This window comes from Cyphomyrmex costatus, unplaced genomic scaffold (assembly GCF_001594065.2).
Source record: "Cyphomyrmex costatus isolate MS0001 unplaced genomic scaffold, Ccosl1.0 scaffold474, whole genome shotgun sequence".
Classification (NCBI taxonomy): Eukaryota; Metazoa; Arthropoda; class Insecta; order Hymenoptera; family Formicidae; genus Cyphomyrmex; species Cyphomyrmex costatus.
Genome location: NW_017279009.1, coordinates 2,203,282 through 2,218,320, shown reverse-complemented (window position 1 = coordinate 2,218,320; position 15,039 = coordinate 2,203,282). Strand labels below are relative to the sequence as shown.

The 15,039-nt window shown below is 40.2% G+C and overlaps 2 protein-coding genes across 2 annotated transcripts in view; one reads left to right on the top strand and one right to left on the bottom strand.

Annotated features, from left to right (window-relative positions):
* Positions 1–442: 442 nt before the first annotated feature.
* On the top strand, positions 443–3,275 carry LOC108778060 (tektin-2). The gene is made up of 6 exons (XM_018545132.1): positions 443–803; positions 1,067–1,327; positions 1,390–1,560; positions 1,648–1,873; positions 2,019–2,242; positions 2,879–3,275. Exons 1-6 carry the CDS (start codon positions 595–597, stop codon positions 3,078–3,080), a joined length of 1,293 nt encoding a protein of 430 aa, XP_018400634.1. The 5' UTR covers positions 443–594; the 3' UTR covers positions 3,081–3,275.
* Positions 3,276–8,076: 4,801 nt separating this feature from the next.
* Positions 8,077–15,039, bottom strand: part of LOC108777878 (Krueppel-like factor 5) — a 41,356-nt gene continuing 34,393 nt past the window's right edge. Inside the window, exons 2-4 of the mRNA XM_018544861.1 lie at positions 13,585–14,557; positions 13,260–13,319; positions 8,077–8,312 (exon numbers count right to left, since the gene is read on the bottom strand). Coding sequence (XP_018400363.1) covers positions 8,119–8,312; positions 13,260–13,319; positions 13,585–14,557 — 1,227 coding nt within the window. The 3' untranslated portion in view covers positions 8,077–8,118. The remainder of the gene's footprint in view (positions 8,313–13,259; positions 13,320–13,584; positions 14,558–15,039) is intronic.

Here is a 15,039-nt window from a genome sequence, read left to right as displayed (position 1 = left end):
ACAATCGAGATCCTCAGATTCTAAGTCCGAAGAAATATTAATGTTTAAAAAATTCGATTTCAATTAATTCCGTTAATTTCTCCAAGGCATACTTTTGATCGATCGTACACTCAATCCTTCAACTGACGTTAATATCAACATGTCTTACTAAAAGGCTCAAGGACCATAGACTGTCATAATGAAAATAAACAAAGTGATGAAAAATATTTCATTAATTTAAAGAACACAATTATTGAAAGTCAAACAATTCCAAAAAATATCTTTTCAGAAATATATTATTAAGTCTAAAAAAATAGAAACGCTCAATTATGATCAATTGGTACTTCTAGTATTCAAAAAACAATAATCTGTTAAATAAAATAAAAAATTCGTTGTTTATTCAAAAGGACGTCGATGAAATTTTGCAATTATACATACGAATTTCAATGATTTCGATTGCCTCGCCACTCTCGTCTTTCTTCGTTACCCTGACAACGTTGCGATCAAATCGTTTATCCAATTCGCGACTTGTAAAATAATATCTTTCGCTTCCTCCTTTCTAATCCGTTTTCTTGACTTCGTTTTCTTTTGTTGTTTGTCAAATGAATTCTCGTCATGGCCAAATTCATGAGCACTTATGAAAAGCCGTTGCCTCATATCGGTCTGTCGGATTGGTACACCAAACAATGGGAGCTTCGACAAAACGCAGACGTCAGAAGATCCGAAGCTTGTCGGCTACGCAATTCGAGTAAAACTACTCGTTTCGAAGGGAACGTGACGACGAAATGGGACACTTACATGAATGATACTCGAATTTCGGACAGGTGACTATGAGTATCCTTGACAAACATTGCAATTAATCTATAGTAAAAATTCAAGCAGAATAAGTCACGATGATGTTAAAATCGTTATTGATTAAAAAGTCATTTTTGGCAATCATTTTAGAGCCATTTTGATATAATAACGTCATTTTAATATAATAATGACTTGTGTTCTGCTTGGAAATGATAAAGTTGCAGTTGATTTTATTCAATTGCAACTTTTTATGAAAAATGTACATCTCCAACATAATATTCTGTCTCGTCAGAGTGTTAGAACTATCGAGATGGAAAGACATTCTCGACGATTTGCTGCAAAAGTTATTAACTGAGATACGCTTATTAAGTGATGAGAAAGCTAGCACACAGAAGGAACTTGAAAATATAACTCATCCCCTGCGTATCACCAGCGAATGCATCTCAATGAGGGACTGCCGTAGAGAAGCTGAACTTACATATGATGAGGCTGATATAGAGTTAAAGAAGGAGCTCCGCTTGATCACAAATATTCATGAAGAATTTACCAAGAGGTAATTAAACTGAGAATAACAAATTTCCTTTTCCTCTATTCCATTCCTTTATCACCCAATAGAGCACAGGCCGCATGGGAAAAGTTAAATCGCTTGGAGGCCCTTAAATTTAGGCTGAACTTAGACATAGAGGATAAAAATGAAACCATTAGAATAGACAAGGACAATCTCGAATTGGATCACACTTCTGCAAATATAAGTTACAAACCGAGAACACCAGTCGATAAAACACGGTACAAAATTTCCTTTTCTTTTATTTGCTTTCTACACTGCAATCTTTGTTTCACCAAAAATTCGTAACTTGTCTCTTTCCATTTTAGTAGTTCAATCACATACGAGGTTTGGCTGGATCGATGTCGTTGTTCCAAGTTGTCTGCCGAAAAAGAATTGAGTGACTCTTACAATTTTCGTGAGGCTACACGTGTAATGAGGGAACATGCACTGAACGATATTAAAGCCCAACAAGATGCAACAGATTACAGTTTGAGGAAGAGAATCTATCAAACGCAAAAAGGTAGAAATGAAATGGAGTGGCAGAAGCTTAAGGTATACATGATCGATTACATTTCTCCAATTTTAATCGAGTTTCATGAAAATATATGAATAAAAATAATTCAAATAATGAATTTAACAAATATCAAATATATAAACATTTTTAGCAGTTTTTATCTGCGTTTTTTAATATAAATAGGTGCAGAAGGAAATGGAAATGTTGGGAAATGAAATAACCCAGTTGGAAGCAACACTGAGGAGTAAAATAGGTGTGGTGAAATGCGTCGAAACGCGACTGGAAAATCGAATTTATCGGCCCGGTTCAGAGCTTTGTAAGGATGAAGTAGAATTAGGTTTGAAAAAGGAAGGTCTGCAATTAAAACAGACTGAAGAAGACCTAATTAAAATGATTGAGCATGCTAAGTACGTATATATATATATCTTTGTACTGCTAATTATTAGACTCGTCAACTGCATTCAGACGAAAGAGTAGCTTTGCAACTGTTGTAAGATTTTTTAATACAATTAATTACATACTTATACTTATGTCTAAAAATAAAGAACAAGAACCTAGTCAAATAACTAAAGATATATTAAATTAATTTAAAAAGATTTTTAACGTAATTTATTGGCTCATTGCCCTGTTTCTCTATATCAGTTGTTAAAAAAAAATAACTAAAAGTTTAATTAATTTTTCATATTTAATATATTGTATTACATAATAGTTCTTGGATATAAAATTACAACATTAATATTACTTTTAGTTGGTGTGTATAGACTAGTGCAATTATTAAGTCTTAAAAACACATATATATGCACACAGTAGCAAAGCTGCTTTTTTTTTTTTTTACTAAATACAGTTATTGGGTGAGTTTAAGACGGTAAAGCGGCTAGGTACGCTTGCCGAGCGATTGAATGTAATTGGTTATTACTTATAGATCTAACCAATCATATTCGATTGCTCAGTAAGCGTACCTAGCCGCTTTGCCGTCTTGAACTCACCCATTAAAATTATTTTTTTCTCCTAAGTGCAAGCATTAAACTTAATTAATTTTCTAGAACAAGCTACAATAGTCTGGAGTCTTTGCTTATACGGATCGACAACAATTTGGAAGATAAACAGCATTCTCTGAATACCGACGTTATGTGCTTGGACATGAGAGCACCACTGAAAACAGGAGACAGAACGCGTTTACCTAATGAGACAGATCGTAATATTGTACTGACACACATGGAGAAAGAGATTCCACTGGAATCTTAATTCAACTGCCCCATTTGGATTTCTAAAATGTGATAATTTTGTAGACATTGTCTTTAACACTTAAAAAACTTGTCAGTCTCCAGCTTTACTTAAATTATGCAAAAAAAGAAACAAGAATTTCGATGAAAAGGACACCACACTAATTCTGAAATTGGATCCTGGTGAAATCAAATGGTTTTCTCATATGTTGTAGCTTATGCTGCTTACCTGCTAAACAATAAGTTTTAGCGTAAAAAAAATGAACAGTTTTAGTGTTTGATTCATCTAAATTGCTGACATCTCATAAAATGCTTAATAACTTTTAAACGGCTGACCTAAAATGAATAAAGTTATAGTGTTTTGAAAAGATCTCATCAAGGATTATAAGAAAATTAAAGAAAGAATGGGGGGGTCTTACTTAAAAAATCCATGTAAACCTTGTCATGACCTTGGCAGCGCCACTCAAAGTCAAACTGATGAAGTCAGTGGCTAGGGCCTTTTTAAACTTTTTTACCTAAAACTTTTTTTATAAAACTTATATAGTTTTCGAAATATTTTGCCGTCTCGAAACATTTTATGTTCTTTGTATGATTATATATGATGCTACATATTATTATACTTTTATTCATTTTAGGTCAGCCATTTAGAAGTTATTTTATGGTGAGATGTCAGCAACTTTAGATGAATCACACATTTTGTTTGGTGCAGGTCATAAGCTGTAACATATGAGAAAACCATTTGATTTCACCGAGACCCAATTTCATATAGAATTAGTGCGGGGTCCTTTAATGAATATTGTCGCTTTGTGTAAATTTAATAATTAAATCTAACCTTTTACAGATGAACTTTACCAAATTTCATTTTTCCATTTGCATCTTGGAGATCATTCTCTTATATATATATATATATATTTTTTTTTACGAATCCTGTTGTGATTCTGAAAAGAAAATATTTGTTATTTAGAACAATTGCAATTAAAAAATTTTTTAATTTGTGAACCTGATAAGAAGGCGGTCAGATACGGTAAATCGATAGAATCTGTCGACAATGTGTTTGAGCACGAAGTTTCAATTTTCGATGCTAGGTGCTGCCAAAACGCAGAACAGATGGTGGTGCCCTCTATGTGGCAATGAAATCACGGAAGTGGATGAAGGAGATAAAGGTGGTCACGAGAGGGCACTAGTATATCAAAATTGCTGCTGCTCTCTCTCTCTTACAGAGATATACTATTTCGCATATATTTAAATTACACAACACACAAATTACAGCGTAAACATTATAGACAGACCGTAAGAAGTCGAGAACAGGAGGTGCGTACAAATTTGATTTCGCGCTTTGATCGAGCGCGCTTTGGAGCGGGCTCGTCGACTCTATAGCTGCGTATCTGCAAATGAGGTATATTTCACATTTATATATAGTAATCGTAAAGTCGATCCAACACGCAGACAAGCGGGACACTCGCTATCAGCAAGGAGAAGATGAAGGAGAACGAGATGGAAACGAAAAAGGAGAAGGACGAAGAGAAGGGCAGGAGAGATATGGGGATGGCGAGACGAAAGAATCCACACAGCACACTTTGTCCTGGGAATGTTCTTAGAATATCCGCGTAGAACATCTTCTGGACGTTTTTACGATTAGTGCGTCTCGTTTCATGCAAGATGTATTATTTTACCCTTCTTCAATATTCGGTAAATAACAAGAATTAATAAAATAATACATCATGTGCATCGTGCTTAAAACGGAACGCACTTTTAGATTTTGTTATTTTACCGATTAAAGGATAAACTTGCGTATCAGGCGTGAAAGGAAACGCACTCTAGGACTACTTCCCTTGAAAATTGGTACTGTATGGGAAGGTCCATGGTACGAGCGATGAAAGACAGAGGATGTCTAAACGACGATGACGATATAACGACTCGAAGGAATTAATTTGGAAGAATGCGGTGACGAGATAGGCAGGCGGATAGACAGATATAAATAGACACATTACTTCGTTTTCCGTCTAACGTTCGTAACTACGTAACTACATAACGATTCGATCATTCGGTTATTATAAATGATCGCGCGTTGTGTACAAAGCGGCGACTACGGACAGAATTTTTGGCCTCCTGCGCGCGCTCCCGAGGTGGGACATGCTTGTTGTGCTTGTATCGGAACGTAACGGAACGTCCAGATACGCGAAATCGCTTTTCGCCGACGCCTCTCTTTCTCCGCGCGCCAGGGACGGACGTGAACTTTTCGAGACCTGAAAGTTCGGTTTCCTAGCGATAACCCTGTTAAAAAGGAAATCTTCAACTGTATAATTTGAAATATCTGTTAGTGTTTTGGAACAAAGTCATACCCGGCGGTCTTATAAAATAAAGAACGCGATGATAAACCAAATATTTCATCAGTATAAAGTACACAATTATTTAAAAGGGACAAATTTTAGAATCTTGTCTTTTACACGGGAAATATAATATTATCTAAAAAAAATAAACACAGTTAAGACTGCTCGTTGCTTCTATAGAGTCTTGCATCAGAAGAGCCTCCGAGAATGGATATAAAAATGTTTGAAAGTTTCTGACGAAACTAGCCGACGTTGCAGTCGCTTTCTGTATTTAATCCAACTATTAATTGTTCTGGTCGAAACAGGGCCATGAAAAAGCGCTATAAAAAAAAAAGGAAAAGCAGGAGACAAATCTTTGGAGTCTTGATAGAAGCATTGCCAGGCAGGGAGCTGTTAAAGACACGGTAATTGTAACAGAAAAATGTGATAAAAATATTATTTTTAAGAAATCTCACGATCGAAGTCTCCAGCAGCGATTTAAAAGATCAAAAAGACTCGTGTAAAAGAATTCATTGTTTCCCTGTCGTGAATTCCGTCTCTGACTACCGCTAGAAATTTCGTCTCTTGCGTTTTTGGCGCGGAGCGCACGATGACTTTAAACGCGAAAAGTGTACATATCGCCTTTTGCGCGAAGCACGATAAACGACGAGCGATGGATCGGATCGAATCGATCGGAGTACGCGTGAGAACGAATTATTCCCGGCCCATCGCTTCGCGTAATATACAGATAATATTACACTAGCTACATGGCTATCAGATGCGTATCTTCTGCTTTTTCTTGTTTTTCTTTTTTTACACGTATACACAAGCGCATACATAGACTACCGCGTGTGTAGAATACGCATATATATAAATACAAACTCGCATATATAACACACACGGACGCAACATTCGCCCACACACACACACACACACACACACACACACACACACACACACACACACACACACACACACACACACACACACACACACACACACACACACACACACACACACACACACACACACACACACACACACACACACACACACACACACACACACACACACACACACACACACACACACACACACACACACACACATACACGTGCACGCGCACATCGACCGCTATAAGACATCTTATCTCTTCAAGACTACGCGAATTTGTACATAAGGCATCACGATATCGTGTCGTTTCTCACATACGAACGTGATAACGGCAAAGCGTGATACTCGCTCTTCTATCTACCTATATCTGTTTCTGCTATCAAGGAGGTTCGGCAAATATCGGGGCGAATTTCGCGTTACGGGCGTTAGCGACGACTATCGAAATGATGATGATGCGCGAGACGCGGATTAAGCTTCTTCGACTCTTAAGCGCGATCGTGCGGACGATCGTTTACACGCCAAACAGGATATCTCGAGTCGCGCAGCCAGCTTTGAGATAGCGATAATTTCGAGATAGCGTCGCGCGCTTTAATCTGGCAAATCATCATTTCACGGGGGACTCGACAGCGTCGCGAGATGACGAGTTCGTGTACAGCTTCGAAAAATATACGAATAACGATAGCGTATATATAGATATATATGCGACAAGTTGAAGCTTTTTGTAAATAAAAATGATTGTCGGGGAACACGTGCATGGGAATGAAAAAAAATTCTTATCGTTCGCGCGAATGCAAATATTTCGATAAAGTATATCAGATCGGAGGTAAACATTTTGAAGTGAATGTGAAAAGATTGATAATACACAGAACCTCTCTCTGCCTTTTAAGACGGATGTTTTCGCTTTTACCTTCCAAGAGCATTGGCTTATTCACTTCTCTTATGAGTCGGCGGCTCGCGGGCCCATCCGTCGGTGTGAAGTTATACGCTATAGTTACCGAGAGGTACGGGGATTGTAATATCCCTCGCTCGGACTTGTCCGTGAGTGAGTATACAGCGCTATGACGAAATATTTCCTCGCGATCACCACCCACACCGAGGATGTATTTCGTCATGATTGCGCTTAGTCGAACAGTAGTGAGCGTAACCGAAGCGATCGAGTCGAGACGGCTCGCTTCGAGCGTTCGACGATGCTTCCCCGATATGTATATTGCGAATCGGGATCGACGATCGGGCCTACAGCCGATACTTCGAAACTATAGCGGAATCATATCGAGGACGAGACAGCGAATTGCGTAAACAAACGTGAGTCGAAGGTGCTTTCGCGCGGATCGAAAGTCAATTTGAAAAGATCCGGCTAAATTTGTAACTCTCTTTACAAAAACGGGATGACGTATGGAAGGAAGCGTAAAAAAAGAAATGTAAACACATGCAACGACTGCATTCGGAAGAAAAAGCAGCTTTATTGCAACTATTGTGAAGTTCTTTAAATACGATCGCTCTTTTGCTTCCAAATCAATCGTACTTAAAATCTTACAATAGTCACAAAGCAATTACTTTTTCTGCCGAACGTGGAATATTTGCAATACGATGTCATAGATATCGCTCCATTTAGAAATTACGATAATATCTGCGTGAGAAAGTTTTCTTTCCTTTTTTAATAATTTCTACACGTTTCTAAACTCTCGATGCTCATCTCCAACTAACAGTTCCGAAAAGCTCCGCGCCTCGAAGCCTGAATGGCGAAAACCACGCAGCGCGCGTCCAACACAGGTAGTCGAGAACGAACGGGAAGCAAAGAGAAGATCTCTCGCTCTCTCTCTCTGTCTTTTTCTCTGTCCATATACTCTCCTACTCTCTTCACTTGGTGTGCTGCTTCGGGAGGTGCCGCTTCATGTGCAGCGCGAGATGATCGCTCCTGGCGAAGGAGCGCTCGCAGACCGCGCATTTAAAGGGCTTAGCCCCGGTGTGCTTGCGGTAATGCCGCGTCAATTCGTCGCTCCTGGCGAATCGCCACTCGCATTCCGGCCATTGACACTGATACGGTTTCTCGCCTGAAACAAGCCAACAAGAGGAAAAACATAAGTGAAAACGTGCACAACGATGCGTGTCTGCAGAGAGCGCGCGATCGCAATTATTACGACTAATGAGCTGTTGGGATCACTGATTTATTAGACTTATTAGACGATTAATTCTTAAGTGAAGATAACGTAGACAATTTGATTTGTCACTTAATCATTTTCTTCCGAGATAGACTTGATTTCAAGAGTTTAATTAATTTCTGTAATTGGTTCGTAATCTATTTTTTTTACATTCTTCTGTCGTTCCTAATGCGAAACGTATATATGTTTCAAGATAAATACTACGGTATAGTCTTTTTGTAATCGAGTCTTGTTCCTTTTCGCAAATCATTTCTACATGAACGTGCGAAAGTGTATTGATATAGAGGAGTTTAATCGGTGCGACTCGAACGTCTCACGAGCGAGAATTCCGTTCGAGTTTCGAGACGGCGGCGACCTATTAGAGAACAAAGCGTTGCTCTTTCTGAGATAGAGCCGCGGGATGCGGTACACTTAGGTATAGGTATATACCCCGTCGCGCCTCTCAGCTGCGAGAGATGCAGCACGGTGTGACCTTTAACTGTACCTGCATGCCGCAACACGCTCACCTGTATTCTAGCGCAATCGCACCGGCCGGACCGCGCGCGCGAGTAAGCGACCGGCCGAATGCAACCGACTAATGCGAGCCAGCAACATGCCCGCATTCCGCTCAGCTTCGCCGATTAACGAAGAATATGCCTTCCTTATTGTTATTACACGCGCCCGTGGCGTATTACCTTTATGAACGGGATTGAGACCTCACGCGCGATTGACGCGTTAAAACTCGCTGGATGTTCGGACAAGAATATAGACGCAGATCGCGGACTCGACAACATTTAGAATCAGAGCGAGACAAGTTGAGGATTCAAACTGTAAAGTCGAATGTGGTCCCGCGTTAAAAAGGATAGTATCAGCAAACACATTTACAGCATAATATTCATAAATATACACGTTTTTGTGTTATGTGACAATCAGATTTTGTGTTTTCTATGCAATATATCGATATCAACTAAAACATATGGTACCTATATGATATAATTTATTCAATATAAATAACAGCAAGGGGTGCGATCAAAGTATTATTAGAAATGTTTTGAAGAATTTAATTGCCTAATTAGAAGAAAGAATTTTATGAATTGACTAATCAAAGAACGCGTCAAAGCATTTGTAGCATCACATTAATCGTACCCATACTCTGTTACGAGAACGAAATTCTAACAATGATGTTACTTTTAATACAGGCTGGGGAGTATAAAAGAAAATCAACCAATCACAGTCTTTGATTTCATGCAAAGGAAGGAAATGAAGGGGCTTCGATTGGTTCATTCTTATGCGTTATGCACTGTGCGTTACACATCAAAACTCTGCGCTTCCACCTTTAGACTCGCTGTAATGAAAAACTATAATCAGAGGATCGACGTTGGATTCGACAGATTCAGATTTCGATTTAATCCTTGCAAACGCAACTCGTTTTACAAATTACTTACGCGATTCATTCTGACTTTAAGTGCAGTCCCCTGGACACCAGTCGTCGCCGCGTCCGATCGCCTCACCGAGCGTTCGCGAATTCTCGAATTCGATCGCGACGAAAGATTCTTTTGCGATGCGCGGAACGGTGAGTAAAGGAGCGAGTGCTAAGCGAGTAAAAGCGAGCGAGGCGGAGGCTCGACGGGGGATCCGAGGGTGGAGGGTGCCGGGAGGGCGAGCACGCACAGAAGAGGAGAAGAAAGAACTCGATAGCTGAGAGATACACCCACGCATCCTTCTAGCTCGTTCCTGTTCCTCTCGTGCGCTATACGGAGACGACCCTAACCGGTCCTCGCCGCTGCAGCCGCCCTGCGCCGCGCGAGAGTTGCATTCAGGCGCTGCAGCATCACGTCGCACCGTGCCACGCGACGCACAGCCCAAGGAACGGTACTACTACCACGAACGCTATCCATTTACGGTATCGCGCGCGTTCACGTGAGAATTCTTCTCCCGCGGATCTCCGCCGGCGAGAACGGCGAAATTTCCTTTCGATCTGTCGGCTGACATTAGCAGGTTCATTCCTACTTAAACGCTTCTCCTGCCATTAAACAATTTCAGAAAAAAGGCTTTTTATCGATGAACTTATTAACCTGGGTGTAGCCCATCTGATTTTTTAATACTCGTACGATCAGCTGAAGTATCTTTAGAAGTATCTTTTATACTCCAATCACTATTATTAATATTGTATTGTATATTTGATTGTTTTCTGATTTATTTTAGTATATTTGAAAACATTACAGACGTAGATTTAATTTTTTGAAAAAGTAAGTAGAAACTAAATAAATATTAAACCGAATAAGCACGTTAAGTTATAGGTTATGATAATATATTTTTAAAAAGTGGTTTTAATTAATTAATATAGCGCTTTTTATTGCGACTTTTCAATGGAATTGTACATTTAAAGTAAGGAAAATATATTAAACATTATCCATAGAAAATATTTTACAGTTTACATTTTTTTCGCCTCAAAGCGTAAAAATATTCGATGAGAAAAGAATAAGAATAAATTGAAATAGAAAGACAAAGAATTTACAAAAATTATTTTCCTTTCTGCAATGATACTTTCTAAGTTTGAATACTCGATAAAATTCTTGATAAACTCAATGCATACTGGAATGTATATAAACGTTGGAATTTAGTTGGCACTAGCTCTGTGTAATCTACGTAATATTTTCGACGACATTTACGCTCGAGGCTTTCATCTATCTCTTATGTAAAAGTTATTTTTATTTAAAAGAAATATTCTCTTTGACATTCTAAACTGCTTAAAAAGGTAAAATTGCGAGCGTAATTATTTTTTTGGTATTTTTTGATCCTTGCGATATCGTAAAATACGATATTGCATTACGATATGTCTCCAGAGTCGATCGGTCGAACCGGCGACACCTACGGGGTCTCCAGGCGTCCCCGTTAATTTTGGATCACTTTCACCCGAGAGCCGGCAGCGCTCCATTCCGTCGGCAAGTTGCTTTCCAAATACGCTTCCTAGCCCTACTTTGATCCAGATTTCTTCAGCCACCGGGCTTTCTCGCAATGTCTGGATCTTGATTAATCTCTCGGTGATTAATGATGGAGCGCTTAAACTTTGATTTCTTCAAGGAAAAATATTCTAAAAGTTACAACAATCAAGTATACATATTTATATATATATGTGTATATATATACATATTTAATCATGAGACAATTGTCAAGAAATTATCAGAACTTCATAGTTTGATTAACGACGTTCTTTAATTTAATTATACGGATGAAAGTAATTGAATTATATATATTTTTTTATGTCGTCATCGCTTACAAGTCACGTATAAGTCACGATTAATATAAATTATGATATTGAATCTGTATTTATCGCGTCGACTATGAGTCAACTACTAATTATCGCATTAATTATAAAGATCATTTTCGTATAATAATATTTCTAGACATTAATGAATTAATAACGAAGTCGAACACGCGCGGCTCGTGGCTGCATTCACATGCAGCGATGCAGCGAGGGTTCATTCACGAGTCGTCCGACAGACTCGCGCGCGAGGGCCACGTGCCCCCCTCGGCTTCTCCACCACGTCGAAGCGTTCCCCGTCTTGGCGAACCTCCGTCTCTCGCTCGCCTGTATTCGAGATCGCGCGACAAATTGAAATATCCTTCGTATAATCTCGCATATCGATCGGTTCTCTATTCTAATCGATCGACGGAATGTCGTAAGAATTGATCAACGGACAAGATGTACAAGTCGCGGCAAAGTGGCTGCCAGTAAATTAATTTAGCTGGTGTATCGCTACGGTATATCTACCGCAGAGGAAAACATGCCCATTCGATTGAAATGTCAATGGAGGGTACATATACGAAGGAGAGAGTTGGAATCACTGGCGCACAGTGGTCGCGTGCATAATTTATCTGATTTATGATGAATCCATAAGGTTACATTAGGTAACACATTGTGTGATGTTTAAATCATTTTCAGTCTAATTAGAAGATAATTTATTAATTATATAAACATTTTGAGAAGACAAACACGCGTGAAGCAAAGAATAAAATTTTAGCGTGCGCGATTGTCTTTTTTCTTGCGTCTTCCTCCTTACGTTCTTAGAATCTTTAAATTTTATTTCGTTCGACCGATTCGTTTCAGACGATGACACGGGTTTACCGCAAAAACTCACCGAGGTATCAATTCGAAAGTGGTACATCGCACTTAAGATGCCTCCGGCTTGCATTCCGCGAGAGACTGCCGCGTAGGCACGTGTGCGGGAAGCACATCTCTTCTCGTCCTTTTCTCCGCCCATCTTTATCTCTCTCGCTCTCACGCTCTCTCGCTCTTTCGCGCGCGCGTGTGGGAACTAGCATGCGTGTTCGTCCAGGTAGCACACGCGCGGCAGGCGATGTTGGTGCCGCGACTCGCGTCCGTGTGTGTGTGCGTGTGTTGGCGAAGCTTGGACATGGATAAGATGTGGGTCGGTCGCTAGCTTCGCTCTAAGCGGAGAGTCGCATACCACGAGAGCTTCGTATGCGGCCCTTACTACGTTTACATATGATAGAAGCGCCTTTGCGCGACACCGCGCGCAAGCGATGCCAGTGGAGAAACTGAGAGATGGAAAAGAACAGATAGAGAGAAGAAAGAGAGAGGAGGGGAAGGGGGAGAGGGGGAGAGAGAGAGAGAGAGAGAGACGACTCAGGACCGCGCCCTACCCACGCGCAAACATCGACTGCTCGACCTCGCGCTTTCAAACTCTTCGTCTCGCTTCGCGTAGATGAGCTACATACCTAATTACCGGAGAATACACGGAAGCCCCTCCCCCTAATTTGAGCGTTCTCTCCCTTGTACTGTAGCAACCACGTGTACGACGTGAAACGTCAAAATACAGCAGCGTTTTCACTCACCCGTGTGTATCCGCTGATGGGCCTTCAGGTGCGAACTCTTTGTGTAGACTTTCGTACAACCTGCAAGACAGAACAAGAAGTTAGGCCGAAATGAATTGCTTATATGTATAGTGATAAAACAAGTATTGTACACTCCGATCACAAATTATTATCGAATTTCACAGAGAGACTAAATATTTTAGTTTAATATTTAATTTAATGATACACGGACAGAGTAAATAATCCAATGTATAGTTCTTTCAAATTACGACATTGACACTGTTGTGTTGATAGTTGCAGAATATGAACCTAAGTCTCTAAAAAATTCAAGTCTATATACACTCACCTATGAAGTCGCAGTGGTGAACCCGGCGCTTTTCCAACTCCGGGTTATTTCGCCTGTTGAACTTGGACGTCATCGACGACGGTTGGATCCTATGGGCCGGATTCAAGATCGGACCCGGCTGGGGATACGGGGGTGGCGGTGTCCGCCTAGGTGGACCGGCGCCGATGGGTGAGCTGGGATCGGAGATCGGTGGCGTCAGCGGCGAAATATACATCAACCTCGTCATCGGGCCATAGAGCGGCGATGTCGCGTTGCCGCTCGGCTGATGATGACTGCTCGTTGACGAATCACTATTGCTACCGCCGTTGTTGCTGTTGTTGTTGCTGTTGGCGCCGTTACCGCTATCGTTATTGCTACCGGTATTGTTCCCGCTCGTGTTATTACTATTAACAGTCCTGCTGTTGTTATTATTATTATTATTATTGTTGTTGCCGTTGGAAAAGCTCTTGAAGAGCGCCGCCGTTGTCGCCGCCGTAGTCGTCGTCGTTGTCCGATGGTGTACGACGTGCTGAACACTAGAGGGATTTGGAAAGGGATTCTGCGAGGGGTTTGTGGCCGGTCCCTCGAGGAGATGCAAGGTCGGCGGTGGCGGTAACGGTTCCGTCTTGATCTCCACCGGGGAGAGAACTGGCGGCGGTGTCACATCGTCAGTCTCCATTTTAATGTGAGACTGCGAGCCCAACATGTCCGCGTTTTCCGGATCCAACTTTTGGATACTCGACGTGATATCCTCCCAGAGCGGCGGCCTGAGGAAGACATCGTCGTCCTGACCGGCTCCTGCCGGCTGACTCCTGGACGAAACGAAACTGGCCTGCGGTGGTCGGCACACCGCCGTAGGTCCGCCGACCTCGAAGAAGTCCTCCATGTGCACGGACGGTTCCCGCGCGTCTCTCGCGTCCGATTCATCCTCGTCCAGCCTCTGTAGACGATCGAGATCCTGCCTGCACAGCAAAGTGTCCAGGTCCGACGTCTGCTGAGAACACGAAGAAATATAATTCCCTTATTTAGTTCATATTTCTCAATTTTAAATTATTATAAAGATTTTTTTTATTCTCTCACATTATCTAATTATAATATTCCCTTATCTCAAAATTGACTAAACTAAAAAATGTAATTTTTTAGTTAAAATTTTTTACAAGAATATGTGTGTGTGTGAGAGAGACATATTTGTATCATTTGTGTAAATAGAAAGAAGAATCTTATACAAAAAATATTTAGAGTAGATAATTTTGATCAAAATTTAAAACAAAAATTGTTTTATTTTGAATTTAATTATTGTAGTTATGTTATTTTTAATGAATTATTTTAAATTGTTATAACTTTATAGATTTATAGAATATCAAATAAAAGAAAGGTTATTTTGAAGGGTTGTAAAACCAAAATGACGAAAATTTAATCATATTTCTAAGAGTACATTCTCTTAGAAATTTGTTGGTATTATTTAATTAGTTAATA